General features: G+C 42.7%; 1 protein-coding gene across 2 annotated transcripts in view; it reads right to left on the reverse strand.

The window, feature by feature from the left end:
* gcgrb (glucagon receptor b) overlaps window positions 1-26,320 on the reverse strand; it is a 31,249-nt gene extending 4,929 nt beyond the window's left edge. Inside the window, exons 1-10 of one of the 2 annotated variants that reach the window (XM_040187378.2) lie at window positions 25,994-26,320; window positions 5,339-5,486; window positions 5,158-5,254; window positions 4,957-5,064; window positions 2,984-3,072; window positions 2,563-2,675; window positions 1,972-2,128; window positions 1,225-1,384; window positions 424-484; window positions 216-285 (exon numbers count right to left, since the gene is read on the reverse strand). In XM_040187378.2, coding sequence (XP_040043312.2) covers window positions 216-285; window positions 424-484; window positions 1,225-1,384; window positions 1,972-2,128; window positions 2,563-2,675; window positions 2,984-3,072; window positions 4,957-5,064; window positions 5,158-5,254; window positions 5,339-5,392 — 909 coding nt within the window. In that variant the 5' untranslated portion in view covers window positions 5,393-5,486; window positions 25,994-26,320. The remainder of the gene's footprint in view (window positions 1-215; window positions 286-423; window positions 485-1,224; window positions 1,385-1,971; window positions 2,129-2,562; window positions 2,676-2,983; window positions 3,073-4,956; window positions 5,065-5,157; window positions 5,255-5,338; window positions 5,487-25,993) is intronic. The other variant, XM_078080431.1, reaches the window with a different exon arrangement.
* Window positions 26,321-26,709: the final 389 nt, after the last annotated feature.

Here is a 26,709-nt window from a genome sequence, read left to right on the forward strand (position 1 = left end):
GAAGTTATTGTTATTATTGCACTGCAATAAGAGCCTGACAAATAGTCATGTATTAATTCATGAATCAGTTTGTTGCCCCCAGTGAGGACAGATCGTTACGTTACTGGTGAACATAAATGAATGCTGGGAAACTATGAAAAGAGGTGTAACTCTTTGGTGAAGCGGTGTTTTCACCAAGATCCGAGAAGTAGAAAAAGTAAAAAAGACAGTTTTACCAGATAAGCGAACACAATGGGAGAACGGATGATCCACCAGTATCCCATGTTGATGTTCCTCTCCCAGCACCTACACACACACACACACATTTTACCTTATTGTTGTACATCATAGCATAAACTGTCACAACTCCCAGTCAAACAATCTGCTACGTCTTTCATTTGTATGTGGCAACATAACCCTGAAATATTATTACGAGGAACCTACTCCTCGTTCTCATACAGATATTTCACCGTGATCCACGGTAACACGAACATGAGCGGAGCACCTGCGAAGGACAGAGTGTGAAAGTCAAGAGAGAAACACTTTGTGAGAAATAAAAAACGTTTCACCCAGAAGTTTTATCATGTGCTGCAGGCTGACGTCATTTTACCATATTATTTCAAATCATTCATGAGATCAGTTTAAAATCTCAATATCTCCACTCAAACGTTAATATTCCTCTCTGACACGATGACGACTCAAATCTTTCCATGAACCCGGCCTCTTTCTTTGCTCTGTGGAGCGGCAAAGACTCACTAGCATCAATAACTTCAATTGGATAATCCAGTTAATAATGTGACAAGACCGTTATTTGTTATCTCCGCTCTGAGAGGACTTTCATAATCACGGAAATCAATGTTTGAATTCTCAAGATAGCGTTGTTATTAAATTATCATCTCAGAATAGTAAGCTGCAAGCTTATTATGAGCATTATGAAGAATTTATTATTTAGAGATAATAACAGACAATAACAAAACAGGTAAACTCAGGCTTATGAACGTTTCTCTATAGTGAAATCAGTATGAGGTAGACTAACAATTACTAACAATTACTCACCTTTTTTAAGTACCCGTTCACTTTCAGTCTGTTATACGATAGAATGTTAAGGTATATGTGGCTCATATGGAATCATCCTGAGAACTTCTCTGTTAACTCTCTCTGACTGAAATCTCTGCTTTAACATCACAACCCAAATTGCTAAATGGGCCAAACGTATTCGCCGCCGTGTAGGAGTTGTGAGCTCACCCCAGCCGATGGCCAGATAAATGAAGAAGTACTTCCTCTCGCTGAACACGGTGATGACCAGCAGGCTGTGCAGGTAGATGCCCTCCACCAACAGCCAGTAGTTGTTGGCCATCACGCTGTACTGCATCATCACCACGGCGCCGCGGCACCACGTGACAGCCTGACACAGGGCGCAGGCAGCGCGGGGGTGGCGTGGACGCAAACAACAAGACAAGGTTACCGCTTCTCCGACGGTACAAAAGTCGCAAATTTGACGCCCGCACAAAGAAAAAACACTCAACCCCTGCTGACGACACCAGTCCAAGGACAAGGCCGGCTGTCTTTTACGGGAAGTCTTTACCTCACACAAAAGCAACCCGGCACACCTTTACAAGAACCCTTTAGCTGCTTCTTGCTTGTTCTTTATGCTAACCGATGCAAACACAATGCCCTTTGCAGCATTTTGTATGAGATGTGGTGTGTATTGCTCCAGCGTAACAAGAAGAGAGTCAATGGAACTAAATTAAAAGTAAATTACATTGGGCCCAGAACATGAATTACTGGAAGAGGGGTTCAACAAAAATTGTGGAAGAAAAGCTCCTTCTCCTCTTCGGCACAATAAGAAGTTGCTTGCACTATTTTGCCATTGCAATGTATGTTCCATGAACGGTGCAAAGTATTAAATAGCCATAGTATTAATAGTACTAAAAGGCGGTGGAAGAACACAACTCATGGCACGCGAGGCTGACGTGGTGCATTTGCTCTGACCGGTATGTTGACCCAGGCCTGAGTCCGGCTGTCAGCGCTGCTCCTGGGGTCCAGTGTGAGAGACAGCAGGGCGTCTTTGACCAGGATGGACACGGCTTTCAAGATGAAGGAGGCAAACAGGTTCATGTGGATGTTGTTCCTCATGCAGTGGAGCTTCCTGGTGCACACGAGGGACGGTGTGAGTGACGGCTTTGTGAATGCTGTTTTCACACAACGGGACTGCTCTCATCAATTGTTCTTTACAGTCGTTCCTTCTCGACTCTCTCCTTCCACCTTGTTTACTTTCTCTACTCCTGCCATCCTTACACCCTCCTGTCCCTCCTTTCTTTGTTTCCATCTTTCTTCATTTGAATGTGTCTAAACATTCCCAAACCTTTTTTATCCTATCACCTTCCTTACTTTTATTAATTTATCTAATTGATTGTTTTGTTCATCTTATAATCTGTCCCTATTTCGTCCTCCATATTCCCATTTTTCTCCTTTCTTCGTTTCTTGGTTGTCTTTCCTTTTTCTCATTGTCCTTATTGAATCATTCCTTTGCTTTTTTCATTTCCTCTTCACTCCTGTGTTTAGTCCTCCTGCATGTCGTACCTGAAGGAGATGAGGATTCCCAGGGCCAGTAGCAGAGCTCCCAGCGAGAGGGAGTAGCCCACGGTGTACATGATGCGCAGCTGGTTCAGGATGCGGCCATACTGCTGCTGCTGCTGCAGGAGCAACAGGAGGGGAAAAGTCAGATGGTTCCATCACACACACACACACACACACATCCACCAACCCATCCACCTCCACACACACACACACACCCATCCACAAACACACAAACACACACACACATTGACACACTAGAGAGAATTTGAACAGATGGGAGGATTTTCCTACGCTGAGTCATTTCAGGTCAAGTCAAGTCAGAGTGTCAAGTCATCGCCACAATATGGGATCACAATCTGCCAGTCCAAGAAGCGTTACACAGACACACAACACACAGACAAAAATAACTGTAAATAACACACACCTCACCAGGTTCGTCCTCACATTCACTGGTATTCTTTTGCGCCCATTGACCCTCTTCATTGCAGAACCTGTAGACCAGACCCTGCTGAACTGTTCACACAGAGACTCACGTTAGAGACATTTTACAGTTCCATGCATGCGTATCCCCACTGTTCACACGCTTCACGGACATTTGTAGGACAATACATTTTGAATGACATTCTGGTGATTATCATCAATGTTCTTCGCCTACGAAACACGAAGTTTATTTCACTAAAGCTCCATGAAGGAAGCAGAGCTTGGATGAAGGTGAAAAATGCCAATTCAATTTCTTGCAGAAATTAAAGATTGATACCGCTCTCACATCCACGGCAAATATGAAGCTATGGCATGCAGCCGTTAGCTAAGTAGAGCAAAAAGACAAACAAAAGATGACTTAAAAAGAGAAAAATAAACAGCTATTTTAGAGTTTACAAGTTACACAACCTGTTTCCATTAGTTAACCCCTTGGGTAAAAATACAATATTACTTCTGAGATGTAGTTAGATCAAAGTTAACGACTTTCCAGACAAGGATAATCTGTAATCTTCCCGGATCCAAAGGATCACACCTTCAAATGTTTTATTTTGTTTGACAAATCCAAAGATATAGCTGAGTTAAACCGTTGTTCACACACGCAGAAGCACACACACTTTAACACTTGAATAAACTGTGTTTGTGTTTTTAAACTGTGTTTGTGTGCACTCTGTCCCCATCTGTGAGGACGGGAAGATCGCCCCTGCCAGGCCGCTAATCTGCAAGAGAGAAAAGAGACTAGCTCACTTTCACACTTATCATTGCCTCCGAACCCCCCGAAGAAAGCTGAAGACACACACACACACACACACACACACAAAACCCCAACGGAAGGGAAACGCTGCTACGACTCGACGCTGCTATCGATCTGAGACCAAAGCACACCAAGCCAAACTGTCTCAGGAAGCTCAACGGGACACGTTCTCTGCCCCCGGAGACACAGTGTGACGTCTTCACACCACTTCTGGGAAGATAGTTGAGTGACAGCTGCCCATGTTTGTGGCCCTCACATGCTTCACTCAGCGTGGTTACATGGATTCGAATAACTGGCTTAGTCGGACTGAAATCGAGTTATCCGTTTCATGTAAACACCTTTGTCCGACTGTGTGCGGTCCGACTACGATCCGACTAACACCCCTGGATAACTCGATCCGATCCAGTTGATACCTCGACTGCGTCTTCTCTCCGTTATCAAATCAGCCAACAGCGCCATTCGCATTCGCTGTGCTCCTATTAACATCATGCACAAATAGTAGAGAGTTGTAGCTTCACCTTGTTCGCCATCTTACTCGTAATGTTGATGTTGTTGTTGTTGGTTGTTGTTGGTGAAGCGGTCAAGCGCAAATGGCTGTATCACAACTAGTTGTAATGAAACCAGCGCCACCTATTGTATCGGATATGACATGCTTTCGGCCAATGATTCGATTTATTCACTGCCATGTATATTGGGATAATAGCACTTTCCCTGAAAGAGAGCATAGTCCGACTAAGCAAAGATTCCAATTATACCATCGTGTAAACACACTGAGTCACTCCCCGAGACTGTTGCACTCGCTATTCAGCAGCATTTATTTTCTTCCCACTGAGTGTCAAGGACGTACGGCACGCAGAGATGTGTGGTAACTACAACGTTTTTTCAGTTCCCTGCTTCAAATTACTTTACGTAATTGAGAGCACTTTGCGGGGCTCATTCTCGTTTATTCTCACAGTACCTGGATGGGCGCTGTATCCACGCATGTCTCAGATCTTCTAACAATAGCACGTTAAGAAACCTACAACTTCTTGTTAAGGTGTGATGAATATGAGCTCTGGATTCACACGATTTTTGATTGATTGATTTTGCTTCAAAGCGCTCCATGTATTTGCACCCTTTTCCACTTTATACGCCAATTGGTGCATAAATTGTGAGGTTTACTTTACCTTTACGGTACCATGGCAGGAACCATGGGCAGGAGACATTGACAGTGGTTCCTGGGAGTCCATCGGGCCAGCAGGCGTACAGGTCAAAGGTCCGATTACACACCAGCCCTGCAGTGGGGAGTCGATCTGTGAAATGGGTGCTCTTGTCGTACAGCAGGTGAAGCTTCAGGCTTTTTACAGGCTGCAGGGGTTGGGGCTCACCTCTGGCGGGGGGCGTGGCGAAGTGGTAGTCCAGGCACTGGTTTTTGTAGCTGCTCCACTGCTCCTTCAAGAGCTCCAAGGAGTTAGTGCAGGAAACCTTCAGGAGGAAGCGTCGAGATTAAGTTTAGTAAAAGTAGTTGGGGTGTGCGCAAAAGAGAGCGAGAGAGGGTGCGGGACGTACCTTTGGGCAGCTGCAGAGCATCAGCAAGGCCAAGAGGAGACGCACCTGGGACATCCCACTGACGCTGGGAGGGTGTGGGTTGGTGGGGACCAGAACACAGCGGAGCCCCGACACATGAGGCGGCCCCGTCCCTTTCTCACCGCGTTGCCTACACAAGATAGGGAGAAGCTTGTTAGTGTGTGTGTGTGTGTGTGTGTGTGTGTGTGTGTGTGTGTGTGTGTGTACATGGTTGTTTGAAATGCATCTGACACAGAATGATATACTGAATATATGAAGAGTCAATGAACAGAACAAAAACACATCAAAAATCGTGAGACGGTGAGAGACTTTGTCACGATGTGGTTCACTTCCTGTCTTATTTTGTAGTTTTCTGCCACTCGTGTCCCCGGGTAACTTCACTTCCTGCCTTGTCCCGTCATCCCCTGTGATCGTCTAATAGTTTCCACCTGTGTCCAATCACCTGCACCTCCATTGTGTATTTAAGCCGTGTGTCTCTTGTGTCACTTGTCGCGTCATTGTCTATCGTCGTGGATGTTCGTAGTTCCTGTCTGCCGGTTTTCCCCCTGGTTCCTGTGTGTTTTTGGCCTTTTGCTTTTGCCTTTTGACTATTAAAGTCTTTTGCTTTCTAAGAAGTCTGCGTTTGAGTCCTGCCTCCTCCACCCGTCCCTGACAGACTTTTTCACACTACAACTCACATGGAGAACGGTGGACCTTCACAATGCCAGAGCCTCATGAATCTATCCTCCAAAAGGTTTTTTTGTGAATTCATTCAATTGCCCGAGTTAACAGAAAAGCTCACGGAATGCTCCAACCTTTGATTTGACTTTAGTTTTCGCAGCATTGAAAAACCAACATGATGATGAATACAAGCAAACACTGTGCGAAATGTACAACTGTGCTTCTTTTTTCACATTTCTCGAATCACTGGTCAAAAGAGCAAAGATTGTGTCTTCAGAAAAAGCGGAGATTTTCTCACATTGAGCAATGTTTCTAAGTGCGTTTGTATGTGCGAATCCTATAAGCACAATGGCTTCTTTGTTATCAGGAATACCTGTTGAATGAAAGCCTCAAATCATAACGAGTAGCTAGAACCGTTTGCGTGTGTGTATTTTGCATTTTCCAGTTGGAGCCGGTTGATCGTCTTCATCAACGAAGTTGGAGAACAAAACGAAATCTGAAACGTTTCTGCAAAAAACACCTTGACGATGGAAACATTTTTGGCGAAAACGTTTCAAATTCCACTCTGTTCCAGTCTCTGTGCTTCTGTGGAAGGGATTCTGAAGATGATGATGCATCATGCCGTGTGTCTGATTCTGCGTGTGTGTTGCTCTCCTTTATATCCCGTTGCTTTACCTGAAAGAGATCTAAACGTTGGCAGCCTTTTGTGTTGTCACAGGACAAAGATAAGCACCCAGATTTCAAAGGACAACACAGCAAACAACAACGCAGTGAGCTTCTGCTGTCTTTCCATCCCGCAGACCGCGTGTTGTTACAGTTATAACCTTCCTCTTTACGATCACGTGCAGCTCGACTGAGCAGCAGAGCGCTAAGCAGAAGGACAGACAATGCTCATGTGAATGATGTGAATATGAATAATGAGCTGGAGCCTTATCAGCTATGGACTCCGGTAATCCTAGAGTGCATAAAATCAGTCAAACAACAAATGCTTCCAATCTACTCATGTAATATGTTTTTATATGAAAGAACAAAACCCAATGTACTAACACATGTATTGAATATCCAAAGCCTGATACCCTGATTTTCTGTGTCATAGATATTTACACATCAATGAGCCACGTGGTTGATGCTCCTTCATACGGGAACCACACGTAACCAGAGTCTGTGCCTGTATTTGATCAAAATAAATGTTAGCAGTCTTGTCCTGACGCTCTGCAGGAGAAAAAGAAAACAAGAAAATAGAGTTACTCTTGCAAGAATCTGGCTGAGTTTATTCATTTCTCATCTGACACGGACGCCCTGAACCCTCAACGGCTCAACTGACTCTCCTGGTAAATGGTTGAGTGTGAGACTGTGAGGGCTTTAAATTGTGTAAATAGGAATGGGACAGCACTTTGCTGCCAAATGTCATGTTACCTTGACAACACAGAAAAAATAGGATTTACCATTGTAAGACTTATTTCATAGTTTTTTTTAAATTGCTATTTTAAATACGTTAAATAAATATAAGTTATTTATATAAATAAGTGAATAAATTCCATCAGATGTGTACATTTTTTGATGACAGTCTGGACACAGAAGAGCCCCCCTTTGTTTACTTCCATGCTTTCACTGGTTTTACACATTGCAATGACTTGTGGGTAATTCCCTTTCCGTAAGTCAGCATTAGATGCTGACTTACGAGTTCATAAAGGGCTCAACATGTCTGCCAAAAAGCCCTCAACAGTAACAATGGGAAAGCAGTAAACCCTCACGGAGTGAGCGGGGCGCCTCAGTCCGTAAGGCTGCAGATTGGGATCGAGCCAAGGAACACATGAGGAAGCACAAGACCTTCAACATCAAAGACTGTTTCCTCCTTCAGGTTTCTATCTATTATTAGTTTGTGATTATTATTAGTTTGTGACGACTTGCATGAACTCAAATTAATTTCACTACCTGTTTGTCCTTCACTTCCTGCCTTAGTTTAGTTTACCGACTGTTCATCAGACCTAACTAATCAATTATAAATTGGCTCATTTTCTATGTATTTTGGCTTAAATGGGCTTTCTGTAATCTGCAGTTTATGTAACTTCCTTCATCTGTGAACCTCCCTCTTACAATCACGGGAATAGAACTGTCTTACGAGAGCTGTGGTGCATGTATGTGTTTGTGTGAACACGTGTGTGCTGGCAGCATCTGATTCTGCTTTTAGTCAAACACAACGCAGAGACGAAGACACACAATAATCACAGGACTGTCTCGATCCGATAGCCTTATCGACCTCTTAGGCAGGTTTCACATTACGACACACACACACACACACACACAGGCACTCTGGCATGCTGTGGAATGAGGATGTCCTAATTGTTTTTCCACTCTGTGAGTCTCTGTTTCCGGCGTTGTAGCAGCTCAGGTAATTAAATCCTCCTCCAAATGTTTGGCTGTAGCGGCTTGTTCTTTCTTTGTGGGGATCTTTCTCGATGCGGTGAGACGTCTTTTTAACTCCATTATTGTTGTGTTTTTCTGGGAGAAATAACGATTGACCTGGCTTGCTTTTGTTTTTTTGTTTTTCAAAAGGTTTACACTAGGTTTTTGTTGTAATTATACGGCCTAGAAGGCTGAAAAAGTTTCTCAAAAACCCAAAACATTGTATTATTTTTTTAATTGTTTTTTTGCATTGTTGGGGGCAAATTAAAAACGTAAAGAAAATCTAGTTGAACGGTGAAACTACAACGTTGGTCTTCAGTAATGCATTTTACGCTGAAAAGTTTTTCATTCGCACAGATGAACCTTTATTTGAACTGTTCCTCAGCTTACTGATGGTTTTCCCGTGAGGAATACAGAGCGGTGGGTTTGTTATCAAGGAGGACAAAGCCAGACATAGAAAGCCAGAAAATATCTGGACAGCTATGCTGACTGATTTCAATCATGAGTCACATCTTTTTCCTTTGGAATGCTCCTGAATAATGTGCTGTTCATGTAAATCAAAATACACGGGCGACAGACACACAGCCTCTCCTTCTGGACTGGCCACGGAAACAGCGCCATTTTGCCCGTTCAAGCCGTCGTTCATTTGTTTCACGCACATGTTTTCCAGTGTAGTTTGTATCCTGAGTGAATCCAAAGGAAATCACCAACTTATTTTAATTAAAGTCTGTGAAAAAAATAACATAAGAAATATTGTTCAGAGTTTTGTTAAAAGTTTAAAACCTTTATCACGTGTTTAAACAAAAACCATAATCTGTGAGAATTTGTTTTTCCCCTGGCTGCATTCAGAACGAAGTTCAGTTGTGGGAATGTAAACATATGGGAGACCTGTTTGCTCCCTCAGTTGCTCTAATTCACATATGTCATCCTCTTCACGGGCCTCTTGAGACTGTGTCTACTTTCATTTTCTGAATGCGTGTCAGAAGAAACATTTCCATTTAAGAGCACATTTTGTGAGTTTGTTGTGGGGGGAAACGCAGCGGCAGAACAGGAAAGGAAAGGCAGAAGCAATTAGAAGGGGAAATCATTGGAATATCTAAGAAGCACTGCTGATCTCACACATCTAGGACCTCAAAGCGATCGAATGGCCGATGATGGATCAGGAAAACAGCCCGTTCCACATCATTGTTAAGGTTATGCTGCAGCCCCCAATTATGTTGTTTAAATCAATAAGCCTCTACGTGATGAGGCGCGAGTAATTAGGCAGAGGATGGGGAATGTGTAGGCGTTAACAGAGTGCAGCGGCTGTGATGGAGCTAAACACGCCGCTAATTATGTTGTTTCTGCTTCGGTGAGCTGCTCTGAAGCTCCAACACCACGACTTTCTGCCCACTTCCTTCATGTAGAACCACGTGTTGTTTTCACATATTTGAAATGGTTGCTCGACCAAAGTGACAAAATGTTCTCCGTTACCACTTTTGATATTTTGTGTGATTGATTTTGTGTGACCGCTTGTAGAGTTTTCACAGTGCTCAATTCATTTCAACCATTAGGATACAAACTCAGAAGAGCAAGAAAAAAGAGAGTGCAATTTCATCAAGTAAGCCAATTTACAACTTGTTATAGATGAGTGCTGTTATAAGTACAATTTAAGTGCTACAGTTTGTTAGTGTTTTAGTCGAGGTAGAGTCTGAAGAGCTTGTGTGTCTTTAGTTTGCGGCGGAAGATGTGAAGGCTCTCTGTGGTCCTGGTGTCTTCAGAGAGCTCGTTCCACCATTTAGGAGCAAGGACAGCAAAGAGTCGTGATCTAGTCGAGTGTTTTGCTCTCAGTGAGGGAGGAATTTGCTTATAATAATGTAGTCCACTTACAGTCTTTATTTGGGGGTCTTTATGTACATAACAACATATGGAAAAATGTGTATGTTGAAAACTACGATACCTTGAGTCGAACAGAAACAAAGAGACAGGAAATAAATGCACACGTGTAAATCTGCCCGTGTCTGGTTGAAAATGTCAGGACAACCAATTTACTGCTCAAAATGCTATTTGTATTAGATTTGGACATTTGATTTGAAGTAGTTTTGCTTTCTTTTGAAACAGGTAATGAATATAAATAGCGAAGCGGTTTGTTTCAATCTGCGTGACAAATAAAGCAAATGAAAAAACAAATGGGTAATAATAATAACGTGATATGATCTATGCACAACTTCACTGGCTATAAGCAGTTTCCACTGTAATACAAAATTGTAGTATTTTATGTTTAGTTATTTCATTTGTATTTTCTTTGTTACTTCTTTTGAAGGTGTGAGATGTTGGTGTGTCTTCAGCATCCAGGTCAATTTCATTTCACTGACACTCACTCTTGATCTGTGGCCTTTAAGGACACTGAGACAGCTCTCTGTTCAGGTTTCTGTCCTCCTCGGTGACAGTAGTTTAGGCAGATCAGGTGTACTTGGCTCGAGAGTCTCACGAGTGTTTGTGTGTTCTTGCGTGCAAGTGTGTGAAGCATGTTATCATTAACCGAGCTGGCCGATCCAGAATCTGCTCCTTCAGCAGATGTCATGCCTCTCAAACAGAGCAAGAGCCGTCTATTTGTCTTCCTTCTTTTCATCTCCCTCTTTACGACCATTCATGAGCAAACAGGCCTGTCAGAAGTGAAAACAAGCAGAGGAGCTTCGTCGTCGCTTCCCGCTCGAGGGAGAGCCTGTGTGACATCACGTCTCATATGGGAGATCAGCGCAACGGGAAACGCGCTTCACTCCTTCTTACTTGGCTTGATGGAAAACTGAAACACCGTGTGGTAGCTCTCGCATGCTGATGGTCCCACACGTCCCTTTGCTCTGCAAACACTAGTGACAGTTAAGCACCACGCTAAAGAACTTTGTTTTGAAAGACCGCAACCAGACTGTCTGTTCCACTGCATGTAGAAAAGAAAGCATCCATCTGCTTTGTGGTCAAAATAGTGAAGATATTTGGCTCTAAGCGCTGACATACTCAAACAATCCCTGAGGAAACATCTGGGTTGGACGCCAGCGAGCCCCTGGCCGACAGTCCGAGCGGCTTTGAGCCAACCACATTCAGAACCGGGTGGTATTCATGTCTGGTAGGTTTGCAGCGCTGCTTGTCAGCTGTCCAGTGGTTGGCGTGCAGGTGGACACGGAGGCGTCCAGATGAGCGTAACGTGAAGGTTGTGTGTGAACACGGGGAGCGAGCCAGGGAGATGGAGAGCACATGGGGAGAAGGAGGCTTGGCCAGTACATACCATTCTCCGTGTCCCGCGGAGAATGCCAAGAGCCAGACCCTAAATCCTCAGCCACGTGCTCCCTGGGCTCCTCCATAAAAATGCTTCACTGAAACCAAAGATATCCTGCTTGCTATATCATCCTTCATGCCTGCATCGCTCCCACACACTCCCTCTCCCCTATGGAAACAAATGCACATTCCCCTGCTTGCGCACAAGCAAACAATACTTACGCAGCCAAGTGAGTTAATAAGTACAACATATGGAATTCACTGCACAGCAGTGAGCTTTGTCTTTGTTGTAAAGTGAAATAGTTTTCTGAACATATACCAGACTATTAGCTGTTCAATTATTATTCTGTTGTATTCAGCATTTTTTTAAATTCTCCTAGTTAACAAAATTAACAATGATTATTTATCAAAAATCTTGTTGTGTACATTTTTTGTAAAAGAACAAATAGTCAACCCAACTTTTTCCTCGCAAAGTCGATATTGAGGTATTTTGTCAAAAAGAATCACGAGGCCCAGCCTCAACGTTATTAAGACACTCCAGGAAAGCATCACCGAAGGACATCGTGCTTTACTTTGTTAACAGCTGACCCCTCGCTGACCCTCAGAAGACTAATCAACACTCCCTTTAAACTCCCCGTAGAACAACAACACCAATGGACCACAATGTAACTAATCATTTATACTACAACCGGTGATGTATACACATCGGCAGAGGATGTACTAAAGGACAAAAGGACTAATGGACATAGTACGCGGGGCTGACACGTAGTGTCTCCCACAAGCAGAATGTCAAAACCCTGTGTGCTGGTGTGTATCCAAACTAACCACCCGACCTGCCTGTCATGCTAAACCTACTAAACATGTCCCGACACACACTGTCTCACCTGTGACAACCGCAAACATGCGGGACACAAACTGGTCTATTGACCATCCTGAGACGCTGTTCCTGTGACCACATACTGTAACTCAATTGTCGATTATGTCTGCACCGATATGTATATACCTGCATGCATGCATCCATGCATACATGCACGTGAGCCGTTCGTAGGGAAGGGATGAAAACGAACGCACCAACATTGGGACTACGGTACATGGAACACATACAAGATAATGGGCAAACGCTTGACTTAATTTGTTGATTATAATAAGATCTACAGTATATAGCAATACATCGTGCATTCAAAGTTAACCTGCTATATTACCAATCACTTTTTATCTTCTTGGTAGTGGTGGTAATTACTAGAGGCAATCAAAATGCTCCCGATCTTGTAACTTGCACTAGAGCCCAAAAGCCTACCTACTAAACTATATTCATAAAAACCTGCTTCTGAGCAGTTAATAACCACCACCAGGAAGAATGATCCAATTAAATGATCCAATAATGTTTTAAATAATCTGAATCATTTAACTTAAGTTAATACTTAAGATGATATAAACTTACAATATTGGGTAACAGGGCTTATAGTGAAAAAGGAGAAAGGAAACCTTCAACTGATTCCTGAGAAATTAAGTGAAAAGATGAGACTTAATAACCGACAAGTTAGAAAACTAGTCGAAATACATCAGTAATGCAGCACAAAACGGTTTTCTTCAATTAACAAACAAACCTAAAACTGCTGATGCTGTAGGCACAGTATATGTACATTAGCATGACTGAGTTAGAAAAAAAGTCCATTCTTTTGAAACCATACAGAAGATACATAGTTTTTCAAGGTTAACACGAGAAACCTTGCCGTGGTTACCATGACAGCAGAGAAGAGATCCAGCACACGTCCAATGTCAATGACTTTGTAAGCATCACGATGCTTCAGAAGTGGTATTCTGAACTGTCACTGTCATAAAGTTGCATCTGGCAACACATACAATTTTATGTTTTGAACTTTATCCTTATACTAAAAACATATACATTTGTTGTATTATTATTTTACTTTTATTATGAACAATATTATTATTACAATAAATACGCTAAAATTCCCCATTTGAGCATCTGGATCACTGATTGTATCATCATATTGTTGTCATGGTTACAACAATGACCAAGTGATTGAAGGTGGGGAACAGCCTTGTTTATGTCTGAAATAAATCTGCTGCTGGAGGGAAACAGACATCGGATGGCGATCCAAATATTTCTTTTTGATTTCGTAAAAACAAACCACAGCTGCTGCGGCTGCGAGTGGCCTTTGTCAACTCACATTTCTCTTAGTAGGACATGAGATTAACACTGCATAATGTGCTGGTTACTGCATAAACCAACATCACGCCCGCGTCACCGCCTCACCTCCCTCCACGAGCAGTCAGTGGGTCTCTATTCTTCTCAAACGCATCATCACATGTGAGGTACGGTTCGCATTAAGCTGTGACTGAGGCTTGAATGAGGCTTTTAATCCGTCACACAATCTATTCTGAACCATGACTGATCCCGGGACACGAGACTGTTGACCGCGAGAATGTTCAAAGTGATGTTATCTGCCCCAAATATATGCAGTACGTTCTTTTCCTGTGCATCACATCGTAAAAAAAAATGGCAAGTGTTTAGGAGAATCCAAGCAAATTGAATATCAGTGACTGTTATTTTATAACATCGTATTCCTTCCTTCTTCATTCTGTGTGAATCCAGTAAGCATGTTTACACTATTGCTGTAATTCATTCTTAACCCATTCAAAAGATTTAATACAAACTTCCCTTTTCCTCTCTCAATTCTGTCTGATGGCATCTATTTGTAACAGGGAACCTGTGTAAGTAGGAAAAGAGACGAATGAAAAAAGATGAGAGAGAATTTAGTTCCATTCGTTGCTGTCAGATGAGATGAATTTCTAGTTAACGAACCAAATTGGATAATTATTTTAAATCTAAGTAGACCCATACTGTACATGCCGGAGGCCTCTTGAGACACACAGCTTGATCTTTCTCCCTGTGAATGAAAGAGAGAGACACACAAAGACAAAGTGTGTGTTGCATGCATCTGTGTCCTGCCCGTAACTCTACGCAGTGCGTTTGGCTGATCATCGAAACGTGGCTCCAATTTAACTCCAAGTAACTCCTGACATGTCTATTATTTATGATATTTGAATAAAGGTCAAAATGTGATGCTGTTGTAAGAAATCAACAAAATCAACAACCTAAAAGCATCGAAAGGCAAAATTCCAATATCAATAAAAGCCGTTGTTTCATGAGCTGAAGGATCGGGGAAGTTAGTGGATGTTATTTCCTTTCACTTAAGCAACGATGTCCACAGATGGTGAATTCAATTTCATAAACAGTATGCAATGCAATTTATGGGCCTAAATAGACTTATTATGTTGGGAGATGTGGTGAAAGCCAAATGTAATGCGAAAGAAAATGTCTTGATTTCCCAGGAAGACAAATTATTTTTCTCATTTTTCATTTTCCCAAGTAGTGTTTACAATTACACGTCGTTGCCAAAAGTCCCGGCACACTCTTTGGGACCATTTTTTCACAGCACACATTTTAATTTATCATTACATGAAACGCATAGTTGTTACTAATAACATCAGTGACACCGTTTCATGTGCCGTGACGGTGTGACAGTGAGCCACCATTCACTAAACCAGCAGCTGAATGGAATTAAGTCATCATGTCACGTTAATTAATTAATTAATCACACCGATTGTTTTGACTTGTTACAGTAGAAGCACAGGTGTGACACGTATGTATCTGTTCAACACTACTAAGCAGAATACAGTCGTGTTATTGGTAGCATATGGCTAACATATGCTTAGTCTTTACTGTTGACAGATACTGTCGTATCTGTGCTCTGTAAATATTCAGTCCATCTCCCAGTCACTTCAAACAAAGCCCATAGAACTGAATGTAAGTATGCAGGTCCTATTTTTGTATTTTACTTTGGTCAACTTTGGGTGGACGATTGGGGACAATTGATTGCATTCTTAATTGATTACAAATTTTATTGATTGCATATTTTATTGATTTATGATTGCATGTTTTACGAGTTGTTGATTAGTGATTGCATGTTGGACAATCTATCGTGTGCTTTGGGTTTTGTTTGAATTGTGTCCTCAATTGACAATCGTCCCCAACAAATTAGCAATTAGTGGCATATGGCCAATGGACCAATGGGGAAAGGCCAGGGGCGGAACTTTGTCTTTTTAAGCAGGAAGACGGGACACTGGCAGTAGAAAAAGAGGAGAAACGAGAGAAGCAGGCAGAAGCAGGCAGAAGCAGGCAGAAGCAGGCAGAAGCAGGCAGAAGCAGGCAGAAGCAGGCAGAAGCAGGCAGAAGCAGGCAGAAGCAGGCAGAAGCACCACCACCACCACCAGCAGCACCACCACCAGCAGCCGAGGGCAAGTAGCAGTCAGACGTCCGAACCAGTGGACCAGGGACGCGCAGGAGTTCGCTCCTCCTGTGGTGATGAGCCTGGACAGACTATTTTAGCTCCCTTTTATATATTTTAATCTTTTGTATTAAAATAAAAAAAAAAGTAGTCTTATTTCCACCCCTGTCTCTTGGGTCATGTGTGTGTTGTTTTGCTCCCCTTAGTTATTTCGAGTTCCTAGGGCTTTTTACCTAGGTGGCGTTGTTGGCAACACACTTTTAGTTTTTAAGAACCTCGGCCGCTGACAGACACGCAGGTCATCTTTGTTCAATTTTGTCTTGTGAATTTGAAATCCAAACATTGATGCAGTGTGATTGGAAATGGTTAAGTCAGTGTTCCAGCTTCTTGGTTTGTACAATAATGCACTACCAGACTCCAAATGGCACCATGGCTCCCACAGTCTACGATTGCTGGGCTCAATATAGTTCATTACGCATGCGACGATGACAATGTATTCATAGCTTGAGTACAGAGTGTACGAGGCCACACAGCATAAGATGTAACACAGCCAGTGGAATAATATTGTATTCTTTTTGAGAAAAACGTGGGAACTTGTGGACCCAAGTGCATATTTTGAATATTGTGATTCAGGTCTGTAACAATCAATTGAATGAGCTGAATAAACGGACAGCGAGCTCGGGAAGCAACACTACGGTATATTCAGTTTGGGTTTGGTGCATTTCTTCCCTTAGTTGAGGATCATTTAGTAAAAACACAGAATCACGTTTGAATGTGATTCGGTTTCCATTACAAACATGGTAAGTGGGACAGTAACCTCCTGCACTAGAATACCACTTGCAATGCCTTTTTAAGAATCGCTGCTTGTCTTGGCGAGCGCCCTCCTCGGCCGTATTGACGCGTTGAGATTGCTTATGCATCGCCTGCGCTCGCCGAGGCGGCAGGACCCTCATTTCTTTAAGTCCTTCCTACCGGCCTGTCAAAGTGAAATCCTTGTTTATGTCTTCCTCTTCCATCATACATGTGGAATGGAAAGTTTGACAACTGTCGATGGTCTCCTGCTGCGCGGCTCGGTGTTTTGGAGCGTGTGAGAACTGCTTTGCTCAATAATGCCGTCGCTTCCGTAATCCCCCTCCGCGGATCACTCACTCCTGTCCAAGCTGCTTTCATCCCACCGACCTTTATTAATGGAACTGAGCCTGCAGAGAGTCCGCATGACAGACCTGCTGCTGCTCGCAAATAGTTACACTCAACAGGCTTAGTGTGTCTGCACTGTGATCTTACTCAAACAACAGAAAAAGATTGTGTGTGTGTGTGTGTGTGTGTAGTCATACGTGAGAAAAACCTCATCAGGCGTATTGTTTTGTCAATTACATCCATCAGGGTCGATCAAAAACAATTCTGACTCTTATCTCTTTCTGCAATAATCACAAAGGAAATTAAAGAAGAAACCCTGTTGAAAATGTGAATACGACTTAAAAGAAAAATGGTGAGACTTGAGCGGCGTGGAGGTCGCCCGCCGTTAATGAATGTCAATCATAGCAGCGTCATAACAGGCGAGCGCGCTCACTCGGGTATCAACATCATCGTCCATCCATCCAAACAGCCCGGGACGCTTTGTGACACGAGATTAAGAAGCGAGACAATACGAGTGAAATCGATTGAGGCGAAAGAGAGCGAGAGAGACGCAGATAAGGTCAATGCTGAGTGTGCTCACACACACACACACACACACAGTTAAGCAGCTGATCTTACAGCTGGTTTACTGTGACGCTCCAGCTCGTCTCTCATTGTACACACAAAGTAACAAATCATTACTGTTATTTCACAGTTCGATTATCATTCGGTTTTACTGTGAAAAGGCAAATACTAGTTCCTGCCAAACAAATGCTGCCTCGACTCCCCCACTGTCTCTTGCCTTGTATTTGAAATGAATAGTTTAACAAACAATAAAGGTCCATCTGAAGTTATTGCTATCTGCAAACACACAATGCTCTAAGAGCTGACTGTGAGTCTGTGAGCGCGCACGTGTTCACGAGTTGCAGCGCTGTGGAGGACATCTTTTTAACCTTCATTATCCTAGGATTAAGGGAGTATAAAACAATACTGCGGTTTTGTGTCACTAATGTCTCATAAACAATCATCAGTGATTAACACAAGAAAAAATTGGAAAGAAACAAGATCAGATTTACCGTTGTGAATCAAGGTGACTGTGGCGTCAGACATCACACATTTCGGTTCTGGTACAGCGGGAAAACACTCCCTGGTTTATTTGTACTTCTTTAAACCAGCCACAGTTGAATTAAAAAACATTTAAGGACTAAAGGAAAGTGATGAGATAACACAGAAAAGGGGGAGGAATGCCGATTAGCGACATGTCATCTGGTAAGGCTGACGTGTTCTAATACGTGTAACTGCTTATTCACGCTTAATAACTCAAACGTTTTCCCTTCAAAGTCGTCTGACTTTAAAATCCTCCGAACTTCCCTGCAGCCTGCAGGCGTCCGATAAGCCGTCTAACTCCCCGATCTATTACTCAAAGCAGCCCCTCCTGAAGCACCTTCCACACACTGAGCCAGCGCCTCTTCCAGAGTGTCCGTGTATGGCAGCTGTTTGTGGTTCACACATCCAGGAGACAGAAGGCAGACACACACACACACACACACACACACACCAGGAGTAGAAGAATGGCGCTGCCAAAGACAAAGAGCGTCTTTTTAACTTTTCTCATAGCTCGCAGGCCGATGGGTTTTCGCTCCCAATAATGCCTAATAGAAGTCAGGGAAAACAAAAGGAATTGATTGTGACGTCTTTAATATTCTTCACGCTCTCGCTATGGATGACTTTAACGTGACGGATTGACTCCGCTGTGTTACCTTGAATAAATCAAGGTCAGAAATGTGTTTTATCCGTAAGCTCTGCGGGGCTCTAAAGGCTTTTGAAATAAACTTCTTCCTGCCCTTCGGAGTCTTTTAAAGGTTTGGTAGGTTGTCCGATTTTTTTGTGGGATGTGTGTTTCTGCCGTGTGTGGACAAAAGAGGTCGATGGCTTTGCGCTCTGAGGACAAACATGCAAAAGCTCTCAATAAGTCTCTTAATCCTCCATGCGTAACATCTACAGCATATTGATATGAGTTCGGTGGGCGCTTCACACATTGTTCATGACAACAGCCAGCTGTGATGCCGGCGCTGATTGTGAGATTATTCTTTAGCTTGACCTGTTGTTATCCAGGGACCGGTGATGTCCCTCACTGCGTGTCCTCTGCAGACCAGGTCCTGTGACCTTCAGCCCTCAGCAAAGGGCAGCAGCTCTGATGGCGAGAGTTAAATCTGCCTCATTCTGCCAAGCTTTTGGTAAAAAGAGTGTTCACACAAAATACTGCAACCCAAAAGAATCCCCCTCGGTCACACGTGCCCGCCTCTCTTTGCAGAGTGTGTGCTGTATTTCCTTTAATACAGCTTCCGCTTCCTCTAACTGATAGTGGTTCTTCCCTGTTTGTTCTTGTGTAGCCTCATTTGACTCATCCTGGAAACCATCAGGAATAGTAAAAAGCCTCCGATCCCGTCCAGAGAACCTGAATTATAAAAGACTATCGACGGCCGGGTCAAGGAAAAAATACAGCAACAGTCATGCGACGCACAAGTTGACAAATCTCAGGTGCATTTCGTTGAAGTTTGTGTTTGATCTGCACTCTTTGAGATCACTTCATAGGGCACTTTACTGATTTATAGATGCACTCTTGCATTCATGGCTTCACTGTTGGAAAGCTCAAAACTGCAACAGAACCAGAGATGGTGTTATATTCCAAACAAAACCTGGCTCCTACGTAACCCACAATGCAACTCGGCCGACCACTGTTGGATTTCTGTGTGTGACGCAAGTAGCGGACAATGTAGCCTTTGGCCACTGCTCAGTTTCACTCCAGTAGAGTCTGCATTTTCTATTATCATAGTATTCGAGTTTTAAATATATGCTCACCGGTATCTTTGTAAATACTCCACACAAACACTACTGACTTCACAAACACACACACACACACACACATGCATGCACTACAACATGCAGGCGAGACAAAGCCCCGTTTAGTAAAGCTCAGACGGACACCACTGATCTGCCAGCGGATCTCTGCGCTTACAAGTCTGGACTTATCCTCAGTCTCTCATCCCTGAAGTTGAGTGCATGTCCGTGTGTGTCTCCAATGGGAGATTTGGTTGGGTAATAGTGAGTTTGTCAGGTGGGATTCCTCCGTGTGAGGAAACAGCGTATCTGTGAAAATGTCTCATTTGAGAGGCAGACGAATCCTTTCCCATTCCCTCTGTGCACCCTCTCGCGTCCTTCCCTTCCAGCTGTGTACAGTGGACCACATCGTGTTCTAGCGCCTCATGTACGATGGATCAGCTCAGGGGCAGCGGCTCGCCAGCCAGCGTCACTTTGCTCGCCAGCCAACGTCCTTGGTCCATTTGCTGCCCTGTTCTGGAAGCTCACGCTCCTGCACACACATCCAGAGAAGTTAAACCACTTTCTCCTCCGTTAAATTTAACTACTCCAGGCTTAAAGGAACACTGTGTAACATTTAGGGGAATTAATTGGCAGAAATGGCACATAACATGCATTGTGTTTTCAATGACCTGATGCTGAGAACCGTTGTATTAGTTTTATTAGCTTTAAAAGCCATTTATATCTTTCCGGGTGTTTCGTCATCTTGCTACGCGAATCTCTGCAGCAGCTCAGATCAGACGAACAATAAGGAACAGCGGGCGTTTGCTTTTTGTCTTTCCCTAAAGTAAGACATGGGATTCACACAAATGATACACAATGATCGGCCAAAGCTTTTTTTCCTTTAAAACCAGAAGCCGTCTATTTGTAGTGTGTTTATAGTTTGTTTCATGAACCTCTCTGCTGGCTGGGACACGCAAACATATTAACTGATGTCTGTGTTCTTCTTTAAGGATGATTATCATTTATAAACCTCTTGTATGTTTTTTTAATTGTCTTATGAGATTTGATTTGTTGCAGCTGCATACATTGTTGTTGCTGCTCTGGATAAATAGTTAGTCAAATTGTCAATACTTTTAAACCAGTTTTTAGTTAGTCATGAGAATGTGTTTTGGAATACTAATGGGTTTCCTGGAGTTATTTCATCCTACAGATAATAATCCCTTCCTGAAGGTCACCATAGTTTTCTCAAATGCAATTAATTTGGTCCTGTAAATGTATTCGCTGTTATGCGTAGCTGTAAATCTCAGAGTCTGGCAGTAATAATTACAAGTATAATAATTATTTCTTTGACAGCCATGCTTCTCTTTTGTGACGCACAGCCCTGTAAGGTGACTTTAATGTTAAAAATGACATTCATTGCCAGTTTAAATCTGCGTGTAGTATTTTGAGTACAATTATGTTTATTATAAATAAATTATGTTTATTGATATTGAGATCATAATTGATTATAACTACCTTTGATTGATTCTGGGGCTGGCAAAGCATTTGATTTGATGTGCCATTCAGATTTCTTTAAGCACAGCACGCATTTTAAACGTCAATACTGCAGCCGATCACGATCACGTGGGAAGGTCACGTTTTGATTGCATATAAGATTCTTAATAATTGTGCAGCAATGGTGGTTAATATTATTATTATATTATAATATTATTATTATATTATAATATTAACTGTCCATGAATGTCTGCAGAATAACGTCATGGCATTGCATGTTGGGAGGTGGATGACAATCATCCCTGCAGTGAGGAACCGGAGAGCTAAAGCTTAAACTGATGAAGAGATCTGGTGGCAAACTTGATGGTTGAATTAAATTGTAATTTTTTTAGCAGTTAGATTTCCTCCCCAGCACTTGCCTCACTTCTCTATACATGTTTCCTCTTCTCCTTCTTTTACTATTCTCCTCTCTGCTCACGCAGCTGTGCCAAGGAGGACTCGGGCAGAATGAATGAGCTGATCTGATCACACTCATGTGCAGAAGTGGGAGAGGTTCAATTTTACGCTTGACCGAAGAGAGCAAAAAAAATATAGAAGCGTTCGACATCGGGGAACTTTAAGAGCGAGTATGCAGACGGGGATCAATGTACAGCGTGACGACTTGATAATATAAAAGGGGAGGGGAGGTTGAAATACAAACACCTGAACAAGAAAGGGAGTGTGTTTAACTGAGTCTCTTATCAGACAGGGTTTATGAAGGAAGTGATATCCACATTGATGGGGAAATTACACATTGATGGGGAAATTACTGAGATGACAGATTTATATGCAGGAACACTGAGAAGTCCGAAAGGGAAAGAGTGAGGTGAAGGATGACACACACACACACACACACACACACACACACACACACACACACACACACACACACACACACACACACACACACACACACTTGAATGTGATTCATTTTGTTATTCAGAGAAACCAGAGAATGCAAGTTTAAGTTTAATTATCTTCACTTTTCATAAACAGAGGTTGCTGTCTGATTTCCCCCTTTACACCTGTCTCTATCGTAACGAATAAACACAAGTAATCAATGTGTTAGTATGACGACATGGTGACTTCTGCGTGTGTGTGTGTGTGTGATTATGGGTGTTAGCTGCACGCTGTCGACAACAAGGACAACATCTTTTCTATTTCACTCATGAAACAACGCAAAGAACGTCAGGTTAAAACGTGTCTCCTGTTCCACTCGACTGTGTCCGTGGAGAAAAGTCAGCAGTTTAAAACATCTGTAAGATGTGCAGCCGTGTGTCCTGCTCATTGGCGGCCAAACCCGTGATTAATTAGCCATATGAGGATATCACGTTGATGACATCAGCATCAGACTGAGGTTAGTTAATGTGATTTTTGCTGACACATAAAATGTCTTTGTTTAAGCAGGCAGGGGCAATCTGCTCTTAATGTGCTCAGAACATGTGTGTGTGTGTGTGTGTGTGTGTGTGTGTGTGTGTGTGTGTGTGTGTGTGTGTGTGTGTGTGTGTGTGTGTGTTATCTGTGTGATCGCAGCATGCGTCAGAAACCAGCCTGGGTCAATGTTGATTTAATAAACAGTTGTGTTTATAGAGCAGACCTTTTCTCAACAAGCGTGCTTAGAAGAAAAAAACACACACACAAAACAATACAGACACACAAACGCATTGACAAAATACACTCTTCAACATGCTTCTCTATCAAAACACTATGTTTTTATCATTGTGAAAATGTGCAGAATAATGTGGTTTCATGAGATAGAATGAAGTCGGTGTACCAACTGACTTCAAAACAAAATGTTTGAAGAACAGCAATTATATGTAAACACTTAGTGTTTAAAAACTGATTTGGTTCCTCGTCAAGGTATTTTGTCATATGAATTTGTGTTCTGCATATTCATGCGTGTGTGTTTGTTTAGTGCAACGTGTAGAAGAGGGAGACTATTGTGAGGCTGCTCGTGTGATCAATCGGCCCCGTGTCTCTCGCTAATGAATAAATAACAGAGCAATCAGACAGAGGCGGTGTGCACCCTGGACAGGCTGCCAGACTATATATGTGTATATATATATACACATATATATATATATATATATATATATATATATATATATATATATATATATATATACACTTATTGTAGGTCATATAGTAAGTAATTAAAGCTAAATGACAACCACTCAACAACAAACCGCAACGGCATTTTCTTCCAAAAATGCTTCTCCACAGTGCTGCCGGATGACACTGAACCAGTCATGTTTTACCACAAGCCCACTTATTTGTGTTTTTCTTGTTTGAAAGAAAGATTAGTCAGTGGAGCCTTGAAAATATTTTTGACAAAAGCGTCATGGGGAGGAAGTAAATGACGAAAAAAACACAAGCGGACTTAGCCTGCCCACACGTTTGAAGACCAACGCCTGAGAATCGGCATGTGCTCTTGGTGAACGTTCCCTGTGCGCGCCGACCCGTCCTGACCAGGCAAATCAAATCTCCAGCCATCATGCCATTACAAAAGAGTGGTCTGAAGAAACCTCGCAGCCCTTGGGCAAGAAGACTTGGGATATTACTTTGAAGAGAGGTAAAGAAGGCATAGAAGGGGGCAAAAGGACACAGAGGGAGGGAAAGAGCCCCGGTGCACATCTGGAATGAGGACAGATGGGGCGAATACGCTGTTGGTGAAACAGGCTTCACTAATGGTCAATTCCATCAGCCTCTCTCGCCCCCCTTTTTAAGAGCAAAAAGACAATTTTGAAATGGCTCAGAATGAGAGCCCAGGTCAACGTATGTGAGGAGAAACCCGTTAGTGAGGGCAATTAAATATTATATGAAAATATAAAGAGCCTGAATAAACCGCCTGAAATCACAGTGAGAGGGAACGTAACTTGCCAATGCATTTATTTTTTTTCATATGGCTGCCAGTCCGACTTTGTATTATTAGTATTATAATAAATAGATATATATTATTTGAATATATATATATATATATATATAATATGTATTATTATTATTTTTATTTACATTTATCATCAGTTCATCTGCTGATGGTTTCCTCGCTCTGTCCCTCGGTCATCGTACAGATTTGTTTGAAACTGAATTTGAAAGTCAGTCAAAACTTTCTGTTTATTATCATATATTAAAAAGCGGCAAATCAGCACAATTGCAACGTTGGAATCTAGATATTATTTGCATTAACATATCGTGAAAATGTGAATTGCTTATCAAAATGGTTGCAAATGAATGTTCTGCTGAACTAACGGAGTAATTATTGCAGCTCTATAATAAAAGGAGAATAATTGTATGATCTTGATGTCAAAGGACATAAGAGCAGCAACCACGTACACAGAAGTACTCCCTTACATAACATTGATGTATGTTGCCTCTATATAGTACTGACACACTCATGATGACTCCGGGGCCACTCTGCGGCCCTTAAGGCATATTAAAGCAACTCTGGTTGCAGCTGCATTCGGCTATAATAATTCTTTTGTCCAGATGTCAAATGTAAGCAGCGAAAGATCCAGCAGAAATGTCTGCTGATTCGAGCTGATTACCCAGCGCAGCCGGACGCATCATTGCCCTTTGATAACAAGACATTTGGGATGAAGAAAGGAAAATTGTTTGTTGAGCTTGCAAAGTATCTTGGGCAGTTTCAGAGGAGAAGCTGCCTCTGTTAATAATGACAAAAACAACAATCCACCAATCGTGTTCACATCAAACAGAATAAGAGAATCCTGAAGGCAGCTTTCTGCAGGGAATGGAAAATACATTGTGGAAGAGAAAGAATGATATGTAGAAGGGGCACAAAGAAGTATTTATCATTTTCATAATTAGGTTTCAGATATCGTGCCTCTCATTCACCAAAGAAGCTCCGACACGCAACATCTATGGATTCACATTCCGTCTTTCTTATCAGCTCATCACATTTCTTAAACAACCTTGATGCGTCTTTCCTGCACATCAAGAAGCAAAACGATCACAATCATACACGCCCACCTGCATTTTGTGCCAAGTATTGTGTCACTATCCGAGAAAGCAAAATAAAATCAGACATAATACTTATTTCAAAAATATATAAGATAAACAGCAACATATGACATTTCACAAACTTGTTGAACATTACATGAGTTTAGGGGAATGAAAAAACAGCCTCCGTGATGCAGGAGCGTGAATCATGTTGGTGGATTATGAAGATGTGTCAAAGCGCAGATGACGTATACACACCTCAGTAAACCCGCTTTTCTGTTCATCCACTTTAAATAACAATACACTGATGCTTGCTGGAAAGAGGGAAGTGTTTGTTGTATCTAATTGCTCTAATTAGCTAAGTGACACACACACACACACACACACGCGCGGGCGGGCGCGCGCGCGCGCGCTATGGCTCCCGCAGCATCTCAAAAAGTTGAGGCTGTGCTCTCCGCTTCCAGAATAACGCGTTGCTTTAGGCCACCGGGAGACCAAAAGGCGGATTCTACTTGTTCCGGTACATCCGAGAGTTGTGTCCTCGCGCAGCAAAGAGGTGAGCAGAAGGACTTTTTACCTCAGCGTCCTCCCCCACGCCGCCAGCCGCTCATCTCACCGCCCGACCCATCGCCGCAGGGAGCCTCCAGTCCGCACAGCACCGCCGGCGTTACGCATCGCCGTGTCCGAAGCCCGGACGGGGGGCTGAGAGCTGGGAACCAGCTTTCTGTAAGAGGAAATGCACCGGTGAGCTGTCAACTTGTCCTTGCGTCTACTTAAGCTCACTTTTTCTCTTCTCTCTGTGTGAATCAAGAAGGGTCGCTCGTGTTGCAGCGGAATGGAGCGCGCCGCACGGAGAGAGGCGCGTGCGCTCAGCTCCCCGTCGCCATCCAACCGGCCAGAATGTGAGCACGCGACTTCCGCTGGCAACCTTCAAAATACAACTCAGGGTTAACGTGTTGCAAGTTTCCACCTAAGAAGATGCAAAGTCTCCGTGCGTGTGTGTGTGTGTGTGTGTGTGTGTGTGTGTGTGTGTGTGTGTGTGTGTGTGTGTGTGTGTGTGTTTTACATCATTAAAAGGGTTCAATTTGATCTGGGCCAGAGTTATATACTGATATTCATGCAAAAATGTGATCTTTTGGGATTACATTAAACATTAAATAATGAATATGAGCCACATATACCCCACAGAATTCTTTTTTTCACCAATACTGTTTTGGTTCTGATGCTGTACAAGGTTTTTTGAATGTAGCAGAAGGCTTGCGTTATCTAAGTGTGCATAATTGTTTTATAAAG

This window comes from Gasterosteus aculeatus, chromosome 9, assembly GCF_964276395.1.
Source record: "Gasterosteus aculeatus chromosome 9, fGasAcu3.hap1.1, whole genome shotgun sequence".
In the NCBI taxonomy this organism is placed as follows: Eukaryota; Metazoa; Chordata; class Actinopteri; order Perciformes; family Gasterosteidae; genus Gasterosteus; species Gasterosteus aculeatus.